The sequence below is a fragment of the Chionomys nivalis genome, chromosome 13 (genome assembly GCF_950005125.1).
Source record: "Chionomys nivalis chromosome 13, mChiNiv1.1, whole genome shotgun sequence".
Classification (NCBI taxonomy): Eukaryota; Metazoa; Chordata; class Mammalia; order Rodentia; family Cricetidae; genus Chionomys; species Chionomys nivalis.
Window position 1 is genome coordinate 13,943,008 of NC_080098.1, and position 23,427 is coordinate 13,966,434.

At 42.4% G+C, this 23,427-nt stretch overlaps 1 protein-coding gene across 1 annotated transcript in view; it reads left to right on the forward strand.

Moving 5' to 3' along the window:
* Nebl (nebulette) overlaps positions 1 to 23,427 on the forward strand; it is a 352,705-nt gene that overhangs the window by 139,090 nt on the left and 190,188 nt on the right. Inside the window, exon 3 of the mRNA XM_057787029.1 lies at positions 1,799 to 1,883. Within this exon, the coding sequence (XP_057643012.1) occupies positions 1,799 to 1,883 (85 nt within the window). The remainder of the gene's footprint in view (positions 1 to 1,798; positions 1,884 to 23,427) is intronic.

Below are 23,427 nucleotides of genomic sequence, written 5' to 3' on the forward strand. Positions count from 1 at the left end.
CTTCTGTCTGGAATATTTGTCATGTTTATTTTTAATTGACACATAATAAGTTACATGTATTTATAGGTACAAAATGGCCTTTCCATGCATGCACACAATGTATAACAATCAGTTCAGGGTCATTGGTGTATCTGTCACACCACACAAATTTATCATTTCCTCTCTACTATCTGGAAATAGCTAATTAATCGTTGTCAATCACGGTCACCCTATGGTGCTGGAGAACATTAGAAGTCACTCTATTGATTGTATTCCTGCACTCTTGTCCCCCACCCCAGGCAAATATTTACTGAGCTCACACTGTGAGCCAGGAACCAGTAGGAATGGAGATCATGCCAGGAATGTACTCTGACAAGGGACAGGACAGCCAGTTCTTGCTGCAATAGAGCCTTCATCAGAGTGGGTAGGGGAGGCTAGTCAGAAAACATGAATGAGGATGTGGGGCACTATAGCAAGGGGAGGAAAGTCCACCCAGAGCCTCTTCTTACCCAGCTTGGGAGGCCAGGGATGCTTCCCAGAGGCCAGACATGAAAGATAATCACAGTTATCAAGGGAAATGGACTAGGAAGCAGACAGATGCTCCAGGCAAAAGGAATAGCATTTCCAAGGGAGATGGGAACAAGAGGGGTGAACTTGCCAGAGCATGGAATGAGAAAGAGCTCTGGAGAGGGCTGGAGACGGGGGCCTTGGAGGACAGGAGCCTGGACTTGATGCTAAGATCAGCAGGACATTATTGCACCAGTGAAAAGTTTTACTTGACAAAGTAACCAGATTTGCATTTGGATCATTTATTTCAACAATTCAGATAAGAAGGGCAAGAGCAGCAATTATTGTATTGCACACGTGTGTGTGTGTGTATCAGATAGAGATGGCAGTTGGTTAATATATGAGGTATTAAAGTTACCCCGAGATACCCAATTTAAGGAGGCATTTGCTATAGGGCTGGGAGGGGTGAGGAGTGGCCTAGTCACAGCGTGACTGAGTGTGTGGTGGATGTGGGATGTTCAAAGGGAAACGCCACTGAATCTGAAAACTGGGTTGAAACGAAACCAATAAATAGCAGGCCCTAAAAACTGCAGGAACAGGTTAAGATCTCCTAGGTAGTGGTGTGGACTGAGCAGAGGACAGCCCATGTGAGGTGCCTGAGGTGGGGTATATGAAAGAAGACCTCAGAGGACCATAGCAAAGAAGTAACTGGAGGAAGGAGCATCCAGGCTGGGATTGGGCGGGGGTGGGGGCACAAGACACACGGAAACTGAGAAGGAATATAGAAAATAGAGGGATGGCCAAGCAAGAGGACTAAAAGATACCGACTAGATGTTTCCATGGGAAGTCATTGAGACTTGGGAGAGATAAGCTTCTAGAAAGAAACTTTAAGCCTGTTGCAGAGCTGAGCTGAGAGCTGGAGAGGAGATGAACAAAGACAGCGAGGTGAAGGCACTTTTGAAGGAAATTTGGCTGAAGGCTGGAAGATGGTCCACACGCTAGAGTAATGGATGGGCTGAAGGCCAGCGCAATAAAAGTCGGGGAGTTACAAGCATGATCTGGTGCTTGGTAGGACTATCTAGGATCTAGCAGAACAGGGTCTGAGGTTTAAGTTTCAGGAGAGAGAAAGAAAAAAAAAAAACTAGTGACAAAGGGTTTTGAGAAAGGATGGGGTCTAGAATAATGACAGCCATGACTTTAGCCAAGGGTACTAGTCCCTCTTCTAGTGTGGCAGAAAAGAAGGGTGAAATCGTTCATTTTAAAGCATTAAGGCATTTGATTTACCATGTCCTTTTCAAATGTTTCTTCACAGACACTACCCAAAGCAGTCCTTCACCACGGTGGCGGACACGCCTGAAAACCTTCGCCTGAAGCAACAGAGCGAACTGCAGAGCCAGGTAACATGCAGGAGGCCGACTTTAGCCACTCTTCGGAGAATGTCGCCATTGTATTGCTCATGCCGGCCACAGTCCAGCGTGCAGCCTGGCAGCAGGCCTGCCTGGGCACTCGGGGCGGAAGTGCTGAACATCTGTATTGCTCCCCCTCTCGGATCATCCCGATATTTTCAGTTTCGTTATTCCCACGGGACTAGGGCAAGTAAATGACTTCTGGTCAGGGTAAATGTTTCCCAACAATACTGATTTATTTGGTCCTAAATATTTAAAAAACATTTTGCAAATAGCTGTTCCCTGCTGCAAATGTGGGGGAAACACAAGGTGTTAACTTGACCCAACTGCCGTTCACGTGGGGCTAACACCCTGTCTGCGGATCTCACACCAGCGTCTAGCGCTGCTTTCATTCCTGTCACTCTTTCCGTATTCCTTCATATGTCACATTGACAGCACGAACAAAGATTAGAGCGCCACAATTGGCTCCCAGTCAACCATTTTAGATGCCAACTTGCCTTCAATATGCTGTAGCACTCGGGTTAGGACCGGGGTTTTGAGTGGCAGGGTTTTCTACGGGGACACCCGATTTCAATGCAAAATGCAGGACACACTTTCAAAGCCGTTACCTTGGCTGACAGAGGAGAGGAAGGTGCTGAGCAGCTTCTTGGATGATTATTGGTCAGTGACGTAGTAAAAACTGTTCCTAGGAGGGAGGAAGGAAGAACGAGGGAGAGAGAAGAGGGAAGAAATCTTTTGAGCGGTTCATTAGTTGTGGCCTTGGATCAGCTGCCCGGGTTCTTTGTGTTCCTGTAAAGCAAGACAGTCTGCCTTGTTTATCTGTCAGGAGGCAGCTGCAAGTGTCTGGGGTAGGGAGAATGAACTCCGCCTTCCACAAAGCCACAGGCTCCTTTTCAGTTTGTATTTCCAAAGTTATGCGTTTGGTAGGGAGCTAATGGGTACTGGCTTGTCAGCTGAGCGGAAGCCGTCCACAACTGACAAAACGTGTCACCATGTCTAAAGGGAGCTGTGTGCTGATGAAAGACAGTGTTGCTCTGAGATTCCTGCTCAGCCTTCCAGGCCCCATTCAGACCCAACCACGAGCATGAAGCTCTCTCTTCCATTCAAGCCACACCGATCCCTCTCTCTGAGTCTTTATCATCAATTAAGGTCAGTCATTCCACACGTGTGCAGGCCCTCTGTCCTCACAAGCTCTCTCCTCACACTGAGGAGAGGATTAACCACATTTCCCGCAAGCGTTTGATTGGTGCACTGATGTCTGTTTTCTATATGTTGAGCTAGTTCTCTATGATTATCTGATGACCCCCAACCCGGAAAGAAAAGGCGTATTGGTGATGAGCACAGGCTGAACCTGCATCCTCTGGATCGTAAAGCAGGGATGTCTGTACCAATACAAAACAGCGTCTTCCCTTGGCCAGTGCCCAGTTTTGAGATGAATGGTCTAGCAGACCAGGCCTGGCATTTTACACGAATCATACGTTAGCTCCCAACCAATTTTCATGGCATTACCCAACAACGAATTCTACATTGAGCCCTATTCCTGTCACCAAATGGACTGAGAAGTGGTTCCAAGTCCCACATAAAGGGACTGAAGGCAATCACAAGCTCCCGCCAATGAGCGGATAAACCATGGTGGAAGCAATCTCACTCTAAGAAACTGTCAACTTTTGGACAGAACTCTAGAACTCACATTTCAAGGATTATTAATTACCTATCTCTTTTCTTTATAAGTTCTCCTCTTTTTCCCTTCTTATAGCAGGTGCTCTCCAGAACACTGCCATAGACCTTCACAGATTAATTTTTTAAAAAACTTTTAAAATGCTTTAACCCTTTCCTCATTGGGTGCAAATGGGGCCTTGAAGACTGAGCAGGAATCTCATAGCAACAATAACTGTCTTTCACAAGCACACAACTCTCTTTGGACATGGTGATCAGTTGCGGATGCCTTCTCTCCCATGTAGCAAGCGGCAAACTTTGGAAGCAGCATGAACAATGCTGCCAGGCGGGTGGGACTAGAACCAACAGAGGTATGCACGAGGACTGTGGGATCCCAGGCAGTGACCAACTGAAGGCATCAGATTCTCTGAAAGATTTTGCTCAAGTATGATTTCTTGAAAGAAAGGGTGGCATGCCATCAGACAGGCAATGTGGGAAGTTCACCTCCGTTCAGGAAACATGAATCCATTCCTGATATGTACAAGGAGTCGGGAAGTGTGTTGTGGATATAAAGTCATTGAATTCATCAACATCCTTGCTATTTTCTGAGCATATAACTGCAAACCTTTTATTACCTCTTAAACAGCCCTCTGAGACAGGCAACTGTGGTTTTCCTTATTTGAGTGGAGGATTTTATTAACTTGGCCTTCTGAGCTTCACTAATAAGGGGTCAAACTTAGAACTAAGCCTAATCTGTGTACTCCTCAGGTCTTAACCAGTACCCTAGCCCTGTCCAGAGAGCATGCACACGCAAACCATTGCTGTGTGAGAGGTGCCCCGTGCAGGCAAAGAAGGAATTGTGTATACTAGAAGTAGGAGGGGACCACTGCACTTTTGAGAGGTTACGTTTCTGTTAACAGTGCATTCTCTTTTATAAAACAGTAAAAAGATACTTTCCCTAATTGTAATTCTTAGTAATGGCATGTTTGATTCTGTTTTAACTTATTAAAACTATTTGATTCTGTAGCAGACCATTTCCTTAGAGTCTTGATCTCTGGAATTCTAAACAGCTTACCGGTTGAGAAGAAAACTGACTATTAATTTTTTGTATACTTATTTTGGCAATTTTTGATGTTACCTGAATTAAATAGATTCATAGCTCTGAGTCTTCAAATTCTGGAATCTTTTAGAATTGTTCTTCTAATCCTAGTTACTTTCAGTTCATTAGCTGATTTATCAAGTGAGGAAAAAAAGAAGGGAAAAATGGACTTGATTTTCCAGTCCCATCTTGGCAGTTATTAATAACTATATGTCATTATCCCTTTACCTTTTATCTCTCTTTTCTTCCCCTCCCCACTGTTTTGGGGAGGATTATGAACGCTGCGAGCATTTTTAACTGCCACTCCATCCCCTCCAGCATTTATGGGCTCTATAGGTGCCAAGTTGTCATCAGAAAGCGAGATCAAACGCTGGAAAGCAAACAAGCACACCGCGAGTAGCATCTTGGAACTGTGCAAAGCGGTGGCTCGCAGGCATTCACCAGCTTGCATACAACTGGGGGCATTAGTTGGCCAGCCACAAACCATGGTGGATGTAGAGTGCCCGGAACCTGCCCTTCAGGAGGAAGAGAGTGAAGGAAAGCCCTTTTATCATCACTGGCTCCCCTTTATCTGACATCACAAGGTGAACTGCTTCAAAGACATTGCATCAGTGGTGCTTAGGAACCCATTCGGCAAGCAGAGACAGTGGAACTTTCTTCAGTGGTTAGCCTTATAATTCGCCTGTGGGGCGTCAGGCTTTTATAGCTCACATGGGGACCAGCATAATAGCTTTTCTTCTTCTTTATGGCTAAAAAAAGTGTGCCCTGGCTTGGTGAAAGATGGTTCAGTGGGTAAAGGCACTTGCCACCAAGCCCAAGGACCCGAGTTCAATCCCAATTTAGTAGAAGGAGAGAACCAAGTGCTCCAAGTTATCCTATGTCTTCCATATGTATGAACATGTGTGCACATGAGCCTGTGTACACACACACACACACACACACACAATAAGTAAAATAAAAAAAATAAAGACAAATTGAGCTGTAAATTCCAGAGACCCAACTTACAAACAAAAGTTGGAAACCGAATGTGTTACTTGGAGAAACCTTAAATGTTTAAGACCCCCAGCCAGAAGACAAGCTCTTCTTAGGAGGAAGTCTGGAGGAAGTCCCCTGAGGTCACCATTTTAACAGGGAATGTCTTCTTTCCAGGCTGTGTGGTCCACACTCTTTTTGAGAAAGAGAATGTTGAAATATTGTCAGTTTTCCAGATCAAGATTCTATAGACTTTTTATTTATTGCCAGGGGAATGATTCTTTAAACAGTTATTCAGTGGTTGCCCACCTCTGCCCCCTTGGAAAGAGAACAAAATAAGGTTGAGTACCCAGACCATGTAAGGACAAACTCCCCCTTCTCTTTAATCTCCCACTTCCAGGGCTTTGGGGGACTCTGAGTTTAGAGGGCACAAATTTGAAAGCTGCTACTCAAAATGAAGATGAAATATTAGCAGTTTCTCTACTTACCCACAGACAGGACCAGCTCAGCTCTTTGCAATCCTGTTGGAAGCAATAGGGATTGGTCCTCACCGTGTTCTTTAATGGATGATGTGTAATTTATGATCATGGATACCATAAAAGACTGAAGGATACAGATCATTCTGGAACCTGTGAGGTTTATAGTCCTTGCTGGTTCTGCTTTAGTCTTTCAAGCTTTTGCAGAGTGTTGGAAAACACGGATCACAGCGGGTATCTTGGAATAGCAGTTAGGGTCAGGAGAAAGTATGGTTGCTTTTCCAGAGAACACAATAAGCATCTTTGTGAGCATAATAGAGATGCGTTGAACAGAAGCCTCAGTAGGGGCCTCATAAAGGCGGTAGTGTGGCTGCTCATCTTTCTATGGCTTGCCCCACTGCCTTCCTATACTTCTTCATTCCGTGTTCCATTTCTAGAGGGTCTTCTTCAACTACTGGTCATCCCAGCATCTAGGAGGACACTGCTAATGATTATCCAATACAAGACCTTTCTCCAGCAGCAGTTGCATTTTGAGAGGCATTCACTAGGCTCTGGGGATGGGGTTCTGGGGATGGGGCTCTGGTGATGGGGCTCTGGGGATGGGGCTCAGTGGCAGTGTACTTGCCAGACATCCATAAGGCTCTGAGCTTCACCCCAAGCACTGGTTTTCTTTCTAGGGGAAAATAGTAATTGTCACATGGCCTTTAGAGACAGTTGAGGTTATTTTATCGCTATGGTTATATGTTATGTGTCTATGTGCCTGTCTGCGTACATGAATTTTTGTATGTTTGCTTATTCATGTGTATGTGTGTGTACGAAGACTGGAGGTCTCTGGTGCTCTCTGCCTTGCTGGCTGATTGACTGGGATAGGATCTCTCATTGAACCTGAAGTTCATGGTTTCAACAAGCTCCTGGGAACTGCCTGTCCTTGACTCCCGGAGCTGGGGTTACAGAATGTGCTCCTGTGTTTGGCTTTTACCTGAGTGCTAGGAATATGAACTCAGGTCCCCATGCTTGTACAATGATTACTTTACCCATTTAGCCATCTCCCCAGCCCTTTAATTATTGAATTTATTATTATTTGACGTAGGTAGTCTGGGCTAGCCTCAAATCCACATGCGTCTTTGCTTCTGCCCCTTAAATGCTGCCATTACAGGCATGAGTCACAACAACCACTTAAAAATAATGTATTATTATTGTGTATGTGTATCTGTGGGCCTGTGCATGCCATGAGCCATGTGCAAGAGGCCAGAACACAGCTTTGTGGTGTCAAGTCTCTCCTTTCACCTTCACGTGGATGCTGGGTGTTGAACTTCTATGATAATGCTTGGTTGGCCAGCTGCAGCTCACCTCTCCACACCTGGTTTAATTATGTTTTAAAGAAATTTTTAGGAATTAGAGGCCTGCTTCCTTTCTTTAGAGAAACACATCGTTGATCCCATTTTTGCTTTGCTGCATGCTGACCATAGAACCTGATTCTAAGTGTGGATACATCCTTCCCTCCAATTCCTCATCTCAGCTGACTCCTCTTCACTACCTTGAAGCCTCTTAAACATCCCTTGTTTCCTTGAACCACCCAGACTTCTAAACACGAGAAGCTTCCCTTGGTGGTTTCTGCTGGCGGCTACTGTGTTCTGGGGATCTTGAACAACAAGCCTTTCATAGTTGCTTTTTAGTTTTCATTTTCCTTTGAATTTCACTGTGGCCGCTTTGCCTGTCTGTTTTAGATTTTTCACTGTTTGATGCTGTGTTCCCATAGTGTGGTGGGGCTTCTTTCCCATTGTGTCTCTGTTTATGTAGAAGTGGAGGTAAAAGTTCATGGAGAGAAACTTTGGCGTGTTTCTCTTAAATGTTTTGAGGCCACGAAAATAGGGAGAGATTCTGTCTCATATCTAGGAAGAGATGGATGTGAATAGGAATTTCAAAGGGGAAGTGTGACCTCATGGATGGAGCACATATCTTCGGGGACCCCACTAGTGGAGCGCCTATCTTCAAGTGACCCCATTGGTGAAATGTATATCTTCAGGGGACCCCACTGGTGGAGCGCATATCTTCAAGTGACCCCACTGGTGGAGCACATATCTCCAGGAGAGCCCATTGGTCAAGTGCATATCTCCAGGGGACCCCAATGGTGCAGTGCATATCTCCAGGGAATGGAGAGTGCTGAGCAGATGTAAACTCTAACCTTTGAGGCTTTGCCATTCCCTACAATTTCCCATAAGTCAGATCTCTGCTTCTACTCTTGACTAAAATGATGCAAAAGATATCAGTATCAATAGTGAGAGACAGAAGGATGGCCGAGATGTTTTGAAGTGCTGTGTTATGACTAGGTTTTGGAGTCTTTAATTGTAACAGCGTGGTGCTTTACTCTTTAGCCTCCCCCAAATAATGCATAGGCCTTCTGTCTGTTTCCAGAGTCCAACAAAACTGGTTCATTGATGACCTCCCGGTTCAACCAATGGTTTTTTCCCATCTGCAGCTCTTGGTAGAGGATGTGCCTTGGGTGAGCAGGCTACAGATTATTTGGTCACTACTAAGTGTTCCCGAATCAGATAGCCTGTCTCATTTCTTCTTCCATGTCTTTGGATTCTGTACATATGGATTCACCCTGTAGGTCAAAGATATTTGCAAGAGAAAATCAAATCTGTACTGAGTATATTCTAGCTTACAACAGCAGCATCAATAGCAGCAACAGCAAAAACAACCAAAAAAGCCTGTCGCCATTCCCTAAACAATACACAGTATTCCATGACTTCTATGCCATGCGATGCTGTTGGTGATGATGATGTGTTGGTATCATACCATCCTATGTAGGGGACTTAGGTACTTGTGAATTTTGATGTTAGTAGGTGGGCAGGAGGTCATCTTAAAACCAATTTCCTTCTGACATTGAGGAACAATTACAAAACCTGTCAGTCCCATGGCCTGGAGTCCGGTTCTTTCTCTCCCTTAAGTTGTGTCCTACCATAGTATCTCATACTTAAGAGCCCTAAAGAAGAGAGCAAAGGGAGTGGCACTTTGTGAAGGAGGAATTTGGTCCCCATGCAAGAAACCAGCTGTCTCTCTCTGGCTATGGTAGATAGGAAGAAGGCTTTGATCATGGCTTTTATTGTGCTGGCTGAAGTCTCAGAGAAAGATACATGGAAGAAAAAAAAATCTAAAAGCAAAGGACCACCCCACAGGATGTAGCCCAGGTCTTCTCACCTTAATACCAGACCCGGGCTTCTGCATGTTGGTGGGCAGCATGAGAACCGGAACTTGTACCTTAGTATCCTCTGTGATATGGGAAGGGCACACAAGTTCCAGGGTGCCATGTGAAGAGCTATTGAGGATACTCCAGGGCATCTCCAAGGGACATTTCTGTAGCATGTTCCTGAATGCAAGGGAGGATTATGTGAGTGGAGTGGGTTGGTGGTCATGGAGGTTAGTTTGGTGTGTGTCAAGGAGGGCCAGAGTCTGCACATTATTGGTAGGTTCTTTCTGTGCCAAGGGAGGTCAACAGCCACAGTCATGGCGACATCGGATGCAGTAGGATGCCCAGCAACTGAGAAGACAAATGCCACCAGGGACAAAAGGAATTTTAGCAAGGATGAAGGAATATGAACCATCAGAACTCTCACTTATTTGTTAAATTTTCCTAATTCACATCCAAAATAGTTTATGGCATTTATTTTTATTTCTTGTTTGTGTATTGTGTGTGTGTGTATATTGTGTGTGTGTGTATATTGTGTGTGTATGTGTGTGTGTGTGTGTAGACACACACAAAGGCCAGAGGATATTGGTAAACTGCTCTGTTACCCTCTACCTTATTTCTTCAACAGAGGATCTCTCACTGAAGCACGGCCTAGGCTGGGGGCAGCTCTCCTCTTTCCTCCGCCAGCAGCCTTGGTATTACAGGCCTGTGTGTAGCCATGCCAGACTCTTTTGCCTGAGTGTTATGGATGAACTTCAGGTCCTCATGACTGCACAGCAACCACCTCTCTAAGTCAGTTCCACACACCCAGTTACAACTTTTCTAGATACATCCCAAGATTGTTAGTATTTTCTATTGGTGATAATCAGAATAACTATACTCACTGGATTACTTCTAGGAAGCCTCTTAGCTGTTTCAGTTTGCCATCCTTTATGCTGTTTGTTTTCTATCTCCTGAGTGTCTTTGATTATGTAGTGCATGTGTACACTGAAAAATGTATCCATATAAGTCCGGGAGTACAGCTTGGTGCTAAAAGTGTGCTTAGCATCTCGGAGGTTCTGTGCTCAGTTCACAGCACCATGAAAAGGTTTATCTCTTTATCTCTCTACAATGCTATTATTTGTTCTATAGCTCCCTTTCCCCTTTTCATTCTATAAGTAAACTGCTGTATTGAGGCCCATACTTGAGGTAACTCACTGCACGCAAAGATTAGGCCAAGTATAATGCCCACAGATCTCAATCTAGTCCCTTTCTTTGCTTCCTTACCCCACGAAGCTAGTGCAGTGGCATTTCCCTTCACTTACTTAGTAGGCACACAAATTAATACTCCTAATTAATTAGCTAAGAGATTCATTAATCATTAAAGAGATTAACTAAGGACCGAAATGTGACTTCTTTCTCTGGTGCCTGATATTTCAGAACCAGAGAGAGATGGGGAGACATATCGGGTAGGCAGAGGAAAAAGCCAAGAGCAAAAGAGACAACCCCACAAAGTGAAGTACTTCTGCCTCCCCCCAAAAGCATGTTGGGCAGGATGAGACCCACGCTGTTTTCCCAGTAGCTGAATCTCCCATCTGAAGGCCATGGAAGCTGCACCTTGTGATAGAAGCCCAGGATGTTTGCTGGGATTCACTGACAATTTCTTCACATAATTTTGGAATTTTGGAATTCATAAAATTTGGAATTTTCTCTGAAACCTTTGCCTTGTGGTGGAATCAGATTGTCCTGATTCTGAAGCACAATATTGAACTCAGAAAAGGCCTCCAAGGACAGACAGCAGATTGTGATAGATGTGATGCTGAGCGTCACCTCTCAGAAAGTATGTACGTGTGTATAATTACTATTGTTTAACCAAAAAATTATCTGACCTAACTACCATTTCCCTTTTCGTTAGAACTTTGTTGTTAGTTTTCACTGGTTTCAGAATGTCTTTCCAATTGAGAAGAGGAAGGAAGACCAGAAGGGGTGAAAAGGGGGCTCAGGAAGCTGGCATGGGTGGAGGCGAGGTAGGGGATGGAAGATGTTTATTGTTTTCAATACAAAAGTGTATTATCAAGTGAAAAAATGAAATGTTTAAACCAGTAATCCTCCTGATGAACAATGTAGATTGTTAGAAATTTATATGGTATCATAAATGTTTATTTTAAAAGGTACCCAGGAGGTAGAGGGGCAGAAAAACATGAGGGTAATGGATTTAACGACTCTGAGAGAAAATGCCTGTGGACTGAGAATAAGATTGTGAGTAAGATTATGAATTTGTAAACTATCTTCAGTGAAAATAACAGGCAAATAAAAGCTGAAATGTGTCAGAGATAGCTTGGATCAGAAATACCAACTTACACAATCATGTGCCCAAGTTGCTCAGTAGTGGACTAGAATATCTCGTTCTTGATACCAATGACTTTTCAGAAGACCATTTATAACTATCTAATAAAATATCTCTAAGTAAGTCAAACATTTACAATTTTTAGTTGTGATATGTTATAGGAGCTTCCTATAAACTCAGAACAGGGCAATAATGTTTGCTACTAGCAGGATGTTTAATATTTATATCTGTATCTATGGCAACATCATCTATATCTAGCTATACATAATATGATATGTAATAAAATACTAGACAAAAGTAGCAGCATTTGCTTACCTACAAATTGTCTGGTACATATGGACATGTTGTCTAATCATGAAGGAGTACAATGGCCAACCAAACAGTAACTAAAAATGAAATTGTCATTGACGCTGTTTAAAAAGCATAAATTGGAGAAGTTTATTTTTAAAAAATAACTTCCATTTGGACAATTAATATGCTATTTCTGAAGTAGATCTCTATTTGGCCTTCCAGTAATATTGGTTGTACTGATTTTTGATTTTTTTCTGAGATATGGGTTTTAATATGTAGCTCAGATTGGCCTGCAATCCTGATATCCTCCTGCCTCAGCCTTCTGAGTGCTGAGATCACAAGTACTGGCTGATTGTACCTTTTCAACTCAGTTGCTCAGTATAAAGTCTGATGTGGGATGTCCTTCTGTATATGTGTTGCTTTTATTGGCTAATGAATAAAGCTACTTTAGCCTATGACAGTATGACAGGACAGAATACAGCCAGGCTGGAATATATATATATATATATATATATATATATATATATATATATATGGAGAGAGAGTAGGAGGAGTCAAAGAGACACCATGTAGCTGCTGAAGGAGAGAGACGTTCTGGAACCTTACAGGTAGGCCATAGCCTTGTGGTGATACACAGATGAATAGAAATTGGTTAATTTAAGATGTAAGAGTTAGTTAAAAGTAACCTGAGTTAATAGGCCGAACTGTTGTAATTAATATAGTTTCTTTGTGAATAATCGGGTCTGTGTAGCTGGGAAATGAACGAGCAGTCTCTGCCTACAAAAGTGTCTCAAGAGAGCAATTAAAACTTCCTTTCCTATTTTCTTCCCTCCCTCCCTCCCTCCCTCCCTCCCTCCCTCCCTTCCTCCCTTCTTTCCTCCTTCTGCCCTTCCTTCCCTTCCCCTCTCCGTCTTTTCTTCCCTCTTGCCTTCTGATAGAAGTATCAAAATGATGGCAAATCAGAAATGAAGGGGACACAAATTTGATCCCAGCTAGTAGAGTGCTTCTGGATTTGATTTGCCTGACACTCTGCCTGTTGATGTGAAATTGCTATTGACAGACTGACCCGGGACTATCTTCTAAGAGGGACCTAATAAGCATCTCCTGTGACAGAGGTGGCTTTTCAGCAGACAGTTCTTTTAAACCCAAACAAATATGTATGTTGGATTTGAAACTCTCTATGTAAAGCAGAGAAGTCAAGAATGGTTTGAAACAAAGAATTCCATCTTATTTTGAATTAAGTGAACAGCCTTTGAGGTCTAAAACAATTCTCTTCTAGAATGGGTATTATGTTTATAAACCACATACTGGAAGCAAAGCTTAAGTCCCTTTATACTATTGGACAAAGAACAGATTCTTTCCAGGACTCTTACAACTCAGTGTCTATCTGCAGCCATACTGGCTCGTAGTGCTCCTACCCAGACTCAGCACCTTGAGCGAGCTGGTTAGTTCTTGTGTGGGAGAATTTGGTAATTTTCTGTTTTTTTTTTTTAATTTTATAATGTTTTTTTCTCCACTGGTTTGTCACTTAAGTCATAATTATGTATATAAAATATACATAAAGGAACATATGCAAATAATACACATATAAAGTGTTCCTATGTTTGCTCATATATGAATCTGTACACACACATGTACTATAAAGTTGACATAGAGAATTAGCTGCTCAGAAAATGCAGAACAGACTGAGAAAACATGTACATCTCTTCTTTCCTGACATTAATGACTAAATTCGATGGAGTTGCTGCTGGGTACTTGTCTTAGTTACGTTTCTATTGCTGTGACAAAACACCATGTAATGGGACTCTTTCCTAACTTTCACATCATAGCTACTTTTATTCAAATTATTGAATATTGGATGTTACCTATACCAGGCAGATACCCATCTATAAGCATAAACTGAAAGAGTCCCTTCCTGGTTAGTGTCCGTTTTTTCATGTTCAGTGTTGGGGACAGAAAACAGAGCCTTGTGCGTGCTAGGGAAGTGTTCTGCCACTGGGTCCCACCCTCAGCTTTTGATTACTGTTTCTTATACTAGATTTGAACTCACTGTGTAACCTAGGCTGGCCCCAAATTCTTTCTCTTCTTGTTTGTTAACTGCTTGGATTTCCAGTACACGCAATTGTGTGCTTAATGTTTTTTTTTTTTTAAAGTCTACTTTAAATTTTTGTTCCTTCAAGTAGATTGTGAACTAGCAGCAAGTGATCTTATTAATTCAATGGCTATTATTCAATAACCACGCTATCTAAGTGTCAGAATTATAATATAACATTTAATGATAAGGATGATAATGTGTGAAGCGAAGGAGAGAGAATGGAAAGTGGTTTCATAAAAATCAGGAGCCTTACAAGAATGAAGAATTAGCCACGTCCTAAAAGGTGGGTGGATAGATTGCCTGTTTAATTCTGCCTTGGCATTAATTACAAATGGCAGAAAATCACAGCATTCTCAATTTTAAACCATTACCAGCAAAGGAATCTCACGGAAGGGCCCATCTGCATTTCCTTTAATTGATTCCCTGAAAAGCTGCTTCAATTATTTATTGGTCTAATCTACATTTGCTGAAAGTCTTTCTTGGCCCCACAATACTTGGCTTCCGTGTGTCTACTGAGTTCCCTCAAGAGATATGTTCCCAAACCTGCCTACACTAATGTTCCCTTCTCCTGCTCCTCTTCTGGCTGTCCCTTCTCATCCTCTGTGTATGTGTTTACCTTCCTTTGGAAGGAAGCCAAAGACAACTCTAGTTTCCTTTACCTACTTGGAATGGCCAATTCTCTTTGAAAATCAATCCAGAGAAGACATGATGTGTGACCTGGTTTAGAAAAAATCCTTTCTGTTCTTTTTCTCTCCTCACCCCCTTTAAACTACTTGTAGCTTGTTCCTTCCTAGTATCATGCTGTAGATGTTGCCACAGGGAAATCACAGATATCCCGCCTTCTAGGCACCATTTAAAATACTCTCACTTTTTTGGAAATGTGGATGCTACTATCTCTTTAAGAAAAACCACCTAATGACAAAAGTTGAAACTTAAGAACATATATATTCTTTTCCTATAGTTCTATACCTCTGGAATTTTTTCTGTACATAAAATCACTAGCAAAGATGGCATTGGTATACACACCTGTATAGTATAAAAATGTGGTCTACAGGTTTAAGATCTCAGCATTTTATCTCCTTCTCTATGACAACACTGTACAGCTCAGATTGGCCAGTTTGAGTGAAATTTCCTCAATGACTACTTAGATGGATTCCCTGTGTGTTTCTTCTCCAAAGTTACTCAGCATTTAAAAAGTTTTCATTGAGTGTCTTTTATAGAACTTTTGTGTTGTAAAGTACTCAAAGAACTGAGATGTGCTATCCCCCCATCATATGTGTGTGTGTGTGTGTGTGTGTACCTGCTTCAAGGACTGCACTTGAACTTAGTGTTTTGTTAATGATGCATCAGGCTTCCTTTCATCTCCTCTTTATTCAGTTGGGTGTGACTTAGCATGGGGCGTGGCACTACTGCTATGCCAATCAGAACTAAGAATTTATTTGGAATGAGATCTGGAGTTTCCTTCTTTTGCCTTTACAAGATGACCCGCTGCCATTTCTCAGTTTTCCCATAGAAATGCCTATACTCCTTGGGAGAATAATCCTGAGAGAATTTTGAATGAAAAACAAGTTTTTCTAGATTGGGGTTTAAGTAGGTTTCCTGCCTATCCCTACCATGGTTCTGTATTCATGAACCTGGCCCCTGACATGCTAAGTGTGTGGCTCAGAAATCTGCATGGTTAGTGAGTACCAATGTAACGTTTGCATGTGTTGATGATAAAAAGTTTCTGCACCCCATCAGCCTCTCTGCTGAGACAGTAATCCAAGTCACACCGAATCAAACCCAATTAGGAAAATCCCAATGCTTCTGGATGGCATTCCAGCCTCCCAGAGAGGAGCTGGGGAAGGAAGACTGGAAAATCATGTTTGTTCTCTGGGAGGCATTTTAAATACCCTGTGGGAGTGGTCTTCAGCATCTCTGGGGAGGGATAATCATTTGATAGGCTTTCTCAGGGGTGGAGTCTGGACTGAAGCAACTCCCAGGGGAGGGGGCTTGGGATGGAACTTCAGCCCGAACACTCCAGACTCTTTGGATATACAGATGCCAGGGGCTGGGGTGAAGCCTGAACCCAAAAGCTTATATCTGAGGACCAATTTATATGGCATTTCATCCCAGATAACGAACCTTCTGGCATTATTTCTCAGAGTTTCCCAAGGCCCTTGAACTTCTTCTCCCACGTGACGTGGAGTTTTACGATTTTGCCACATCAAACCAGCCAGCATCTGAAAGACTGAGGTGGGACTGTGATGTGAGATACTTGTGGCCATGTGCCACCAGAGATGCCTCTTAGAATGTACGTTATCATTCCCATTCCAGGAAAAATGAATGGAAAGGTGAGAAGGAATGTTTGGATTTAGATCTGAGGTACTTAAGTTTTTGACACAACATACGATTCCTTTAAAGTGCTCTGGTATTTGAAATGTCTCTGAATTTTGAGTGTTTAATTCATAAATGATGTTTGCAGTTTAGAAGAGATCTTCTGAAGATACATTTTCCCCCCCAGATGACAGCATTGCCACCAAATATACAGAATTCCATTTGAAGGGCAAAGAAACCAATATAGGTCATATCCGGACTCTCATGGTTTTTAAAAAATCAGCAATCTGAAGCTCAAATTTCAATATCTTTAAATGACTGAGGCAGCAGATATATATACACTTATATGTAAGAAAAAAAGTTAGTTTTAAAATTCAATTTTGTAGTTTGTAACCATAAGAGTAAAACAAGAAGTCATACCGATTTTACCACCAGGTGGTTGGGTGGTGGTGGCGGATTCTTTATTCTTTGAATTCCATTTAAAAAGGAATAAATTTCTATAGCAGAGATAAGAACTAAAAGTGTTCTTCAGAAATGTATGCTCCATCCTCTTTTACATTTCCAAGAATTTGGAGATCTACCTAAAGTCTTAAAGCAATGAAGAAAGACTTGTTCATCTGCATAGAGTTGTTACAGGACCACGTTTCCTATAGTTCCTGTGTCATTGTCCCAGTGTAGACGGCAGCCTTTATCCTTTTCTGATTTGAGAGGTCCTGTCTGAGAACCTTTCATCTCCTCAGCAGGATATGTACAACCCAAGTCGATGCAAGAGAGCCATGACATCATCTTCAATCAATAGCCATCGATTGAGAAGACTTAGTTTCAGTGCTGCGGATTCGGTGCTAGGAGAGACACAGGAAGGAAAAGCTATGATTTCTATTTCTGAAGAATAATACAGTTCAGAAAGTAGCGTCAACATGCATGTTAGGACATGATTCTGTAACAAAAAGCCGTGTAAGCAAGTACTGGTAGGGCTGGGGAGGGGTTGGAGGCCATGGACATTTGTTCTTTTGAATTGTCAGGAGACAGCTGATGAGGAACAAGACAGGAAAGACAGCCAGCTGGATGGCAAATGAGGTCAGTCGGGAGAGCCTGTATTCCTGAGGACGAGGGAAACTAGCGGTAACAACAGCCCATGTACCGGTTAGACTTTCATGACTGTAACAGAATACCTGAGTGAACCACCTTAAAGGCAGAAGGTGTATTTTACCTCACAGTTTTAGAGGTTTCATTTCTGGATCGAAATCTTCCCCATGTGTTCTTTTGAAAGACATTTAGAGTTCAAAGTATAGCAACTGATGGGGTTCTCAGTAAGGGTTGGGAAAATGCCGTGAAGGAACTCTGCTCCACAGATATATGATACTTAGCTGTAGGGATACAACAGAGGTGGGGCTGGTGAGATGTCTCAGTGGCTAAGAGCACTTGCCCCAAAGTGAGGCAGCTTGCATTTAACCCCTGGAGCTCATGCCAAAAGCATTAGCATGTATCTGCAATGCTGTGAGTGAGACAGCAGGCAGAGACAGGAGACTTGGCCAGAGGCTGTCAGAGCAGCTGGCCTTGAAAAGCTAGAACTACAGAAGCCACAGGAAAGACCCTGGGAGGAGATGCCCTAGGGTTACCCTAGACCTCCTCATATGCACCACACCCCCTACCCCCAACAACAACATTTAAGAAACATGGATGCAGCTGCTTTTTGGAGAGAACTGGTTATTAGTGATACTTGGAGTGAGTGGCTATGTACTGAAAATAACGACTAAGCTATTGGAACCATCACACTGGCCCAACGTGTGGCTTTTGGGTTTAACCTCAATGAGAAGGGGCTCTGAAGTGTGTCGAGAATGAAACTTGCTTAGCTGCTTTTGAATCTAATTTCTGAGGATTCCGAGTTTTGAAAATTTGTCTATGGAAGTGTCTCAGATCTTTGACATGTAAACCTTACACAGTCTAGCGTAGCATTGCAGAGTCCCGCATAGCATGTGGTACACAGCCACTGGATGACAGTGCTAGTATTTATCTTGCAAAGTAAAAGGCAATTTAGAACTTTTTTTTGGCATAGGACACAAAACTGCTACAATTATTTTTGAATCATTTTTATGACTCATGTTAGTAACTATTATAAATTAACCTTTAAAAGAACAATGCCATATCAACATTAAAAAAAAACCTCCCTCCTGCCCACATCAGGGATATTTCCTTCTTGTCTAAAGAACACCTACTTCTCTTTAGAGTTGACATTTATAATGAACAGGGTCCTTTCATGTCTTAAAAAAAAATATAAACACACTGAAAACCAAAGAAATCACCGTGATTAAGGTGTATGCATTAGGTCAATCCAAAAGAAGAAATAACTGTTATTGGAAAAATTAGAGAACCTTCTTGGATTGTATTTGGTGTGGTGGGAGTGAAAACCAGGTACATCAAATTGCTACCTTAGTTTTTGCTGGAAAAGGAAACAATTGATGACTAAAAAGGACTTGGGTTTCAAAGTGTATTACTTTGCCATGGAACATTGAGCTGCTGGCATCTGTTTACATATAGGGTGCAGCGTCAGCCACCTCCCCATTACTGAAAATTGGACTCTACCAACCGCAGTGTTTACTTGATTATTTCCCTGGATTATTTATAATAATTCCATGTGTTGCCCTGCAAATCACGTACGTAGTTAGGCATGGAACTGTGTCCACCATAATCTTAAGACCTTGTGGGTTCTTGTTCTGTGGGATATATATGTGATACAATGTCTATCTGCTTCTTCTTATGGGATGTGATGGGAAGCTGCTATGAGATTATTTCTCTGGGAGGCAGCAACACAGAAGCTGCCTTTAGACTACCTTCCTCTTGACTACTTTCAGCTCTGACATTTGGAATACCATTTTCTGCCACAAAGGTGAGAACTATCAGAACTGACCAGATCTGCACTGGGGTTCATAGGCAACCCGAATCTCGGGCAACTAGGAAGACTCCTGACCTGGCTTTGATACTTCACGGTTGGCTCTCTCTTCCTGAGACTCCCATGCCGAAGGCTTCTGGTGCTTCCTCTGCCCTTGGCTTTCAACCATGGCCATCACAGTCAGCTCATCACCACCTTCCTTCTCCTGTGATCCTTGCCTTTGATTTTCTGTTCCTCTTCAGTGAATCTGATTTCTTCCACTTTTTAAATTCCAGAAGAACAGATTCTAGGAAAGGGAGAGGAAAAAAGGAGTGGGGGTGGAGGCTGAAGGATGGGGGTGGGACTTGGCAAATCAATGCCTGCCAGTTGTTTGTTTACTGAAAATCATTTAAGAATGTTGCTTTTTTGTTTGGGGGCCATAAGTTGCTTCTTAGGAACAGTGCCTCTCTCTTTGACGTTCTCTGCTATTTGCAGAAGATACCATTTCACAGTCCTGCAGACAGAGAGGGAATTTTGCCAGGAAACTTCCACCTTGACATGGTTATCCCTGAGCTCTGAAATACACCTCCCCTTTCAACTGTAGTTTAGGACCCAGCTTTTGCCTGCCCCATGGATTATGCTAGGCCAGTGTTTCGCAATAGAGCAGTAAGAAACCTGTTTGGTAAATGTCTGGCTTCCTTTTCCCATTTCCCTATTCCTGTTGCTGAAGTTCACTGGAGGGATTCACAGAGAGTCTTCCAACACTGCCACAGGCTGTCTTCCTCTAGGAAGTTGTAAGAGAAAGAAGTACTTAATAGTAAGAGCCTGTGCTGCTTGAGCTCATTGACATGTGGAATCTTCATTGTATTCCTTAGCCATTAGGCTAGCATCACGTGGTCTTTTCTCAGACATCAGCACGGTGAACCAACGATGAAATTGCATTTATTTGAATTAGAGTACAAATTACTATGGGAAGGAAAAAGACATTACAAGAGAAATGTTCATATTTGTGCTTGAATAAATGGAGCAAGGTTCACAGCCTCCGAGGCGGTTGGAGCGTTTATAAGACACTGTGGGGCCATTGTACCACATTGCTTGGGACTTGTCTCAGAATGTGTGTGCATGGCACTTTAACTTGTCCAAGTCTAAATATAGAAACCATCTAACAAGTGTGGAATGCATTTCTGCTAGGGCTGGGAGAGAATAGCATCACTCATGGCTCTGGTTTGGTCTCAGGACTGGAGCACACTAAGCCATTGTTGAAATAGTCTCCTCAGAGCCCACTACCTTCCCCTACCCTTTTATTCTTGCTTCCCTTCTTTACAGCCCCACCCCATCATGTCAGAATGGCTTTGCAGGTGGAAATATAATATCAAAACACAAGTCTGGGAAAAGAATTATTGCTTGCTTGAGTTTATTTACTTGGCTTCATGCAGTTTGTTTTCATTGGGTCCAGATGGCTTTTGTCTTGTCGCGGGTTCCTGGACCTTGTAAGGGTCTCATGTCATCCTACGGTCTCAGTTTTGCTATAGCCTCCTTGACTGGTTGTGTGGATGAACAGGAGTCACTTAAAGGTAAAGTGGAATGATCGAAGTAAATGAATTTTATTATGACTTTTATGAGACATCAGAGTTGGCAGATTCAGGCATTAAAAACAAAGCCAGTTGGGTTTTTAATGTACTGTGCAGATAGGATAGTAGTATTGCTGTGTTTCCTTATAATTCCGATTTTCTATCACAGCCATCTGCTATGCTATACATGCTTTTATTACCATGTCAGCTATGAGGCATGGATATAGCTTGCTGCCTTTTATTCTTCCATCATCCCTCCTGCTTTCTTCCACCTCCTCACACGTTCTTTGTGTTGCAGCTGAAACTCATGGCTTCCCCAAGCTTATTGTTTTTGAAAACTCCAGCAAGTGTTGAAACCTTGTCTTTTGTGTTCCCCAAAGATTTTAGAGTAATGAATGAAGAATGTGTGGAATCCGTATCAAATAGGACTTAGTAAAAATGAGCCAGTCACCTGCTAAGGGCATTTTCTCCAGTATCCACCTTAAGCCATATATAACTTGTTTAAATAAACATGTTGTTCTTTTTTTTTTTTTCGTGGTTTTTTCAAGACAAAGTTTCTCTGTAGCTTTGGAGCCTATCCTGGAACTAGCTCTTGTAGACCAGGCTGGCCTCGAACTCACAGAGATCTGCCTGTCTCTGCTTCCCAAGTGTTAGGATTAAAGGTGTGTGCCACCACTGCCCTGTTGTTCTTAATTTTTAAAAGTTTTTATTTATCATTATTGTGTGTGTATACCATTGTAGGAAGCACCAAGTGAGTGAAGTCCTAAATGTGTGTTGTTGACATGGGCACAGCCATGCCAAGGACTTCAAAGCCTTAGACATGGGGGAGTGGGGAGATGGCAAAGCTTTTCCCAAGCTAGGGTCAGGGAAATGACAAAGCCTGTTCTCTGGTCTTAGTGTGAATGTTGACAGCGTATGCAGAAATATCTGCCATAGCTTTCCTTCAGGACATTTATGTTCTCCCGACAGAGACAGCACCTACCAAGATTAGCTAAACCTGTTGCCTTCATCCAGCTGTATACCAAAAACCCTGCCTCCTTTGTATCTGCATGAAATAACCACCTTTCTGTTCAACTGCATATGATAACCTGCCTCTTTATTCAATTGTATGCAATAAGCTTGTCTCTCTGTTCAACTGTATTTAATAACTGTGAACTTCTTGGGTTCTCCATCAGAGTCCAGTCTTCCCAAGTCAAGCTATTTCTGTGTGCCTGTGTGTTTGTCTTTTCTTCATTCCCTCATAGCCCATAGTAAGGCCAACTTTCTGGGAGCCAAGTAAAGACTTGGCAGTGTGTAGGGTTGTGTATGTCATGGTATATTGTGGGGTCAGCTTGTCCTTCAGTCTCTGTATGGGTTGCAGAGAATGGATTTAGGTTATCAAAGTAACTAAGCAAGTTCTTTTATTTTGAGCCATTTTCCCAGTCCAATTGTTCTTAATTTTTAAACATGAAAACTGTGGCTTAGAGAGATCCCTGCAAACAAATTCATGGAATGATGTTACTTTCAGCTGGGTCTTCCACCTAAGTTAAACTAATCTAGACAGTTCCCTTATGGACATACCTACAGGCCAAATAATCTAGACAGTTTCCTCATGGACATGTGTATAGGTCAATTAATCTAGACAGTTCCCTCATGGGCATGCCTACAGGCCAATTAATCTAGACAAATCCTCTTTGGGATGCTTCCCAGGTGATTCTAGATTGTGTTGACTTGACAATTAAAGCCAACAAGCACAGTGGTCCAGGCTGGCCAAGAATGTGTGGGTCTTCTGCCCTTGCTCCCCAAGTGCTGGGATTAGAGGTATGTACCATAGTGCCTGACAGATTAGCAGTTTAATACATAGTGTGCTGGAGAATTAGGTGGAAATCCTAAATTATTCAGGCGTTTATTTTTATTGTAAACAGATTTCCTATCTCATAACTCCATTGTTCCCTTCTGAGACTCAGCGGCACATTTCATTCTGTATTTGTTAAGGCATTGCTACTCTAACATTTAAAGCAGGGTAAATATTAGTTTCTGATTTTGCTAGTACCAGTGTTGTCCAGTGAAGTCAACTAGGAGGAAACTAACATAGTTATTTACCCAATGAGTACATAGTTACTCACCTACAGTCAGTAGCATTAGAGGTGCTCCTGCAAGTTGGACACACTCTGTATGTGCACTTGCATTCTGAACACTGCTGGTGTCAAATAGTATTGAAGATAACTGCAAATTACAAGAAAAACTTGGGTGTTTACAATTTTAAACAGAAAATAACACTCTTTAGAGAGAGAGGGCCATAGTGGGGCAATGGGGCATTGACAGGTGTCAGGAGAAATGGATGGACCCTGTATACTCCAGGAAGAAGTGGGATTTGGTAAATGTGTTGGTTGGCCATCCATGGGGTAGAGACTGTACAGTAAATCTAGAAGGAGTAAGAGATTCTTGTAAAGATACTGGCAGTACACTAAGGAGGTTGGCTTGGACATGAGGTACAGAGATGTGCAGGATCTTGCACAAGGAGCTGATTTGCTGGAAGCAATGTTACAGGAAGATGAATCTAGTAGGAAGTGGATTGCACTGGGGGAGGTCTAAAGTCAGGAGTCACTTACTATATGCATAACCCAAGAAAAGGAAAGGAAGGGAGAAGATACCAAAAGAGGCAACCCATTTTTTTAAAACTTGTGTTCAT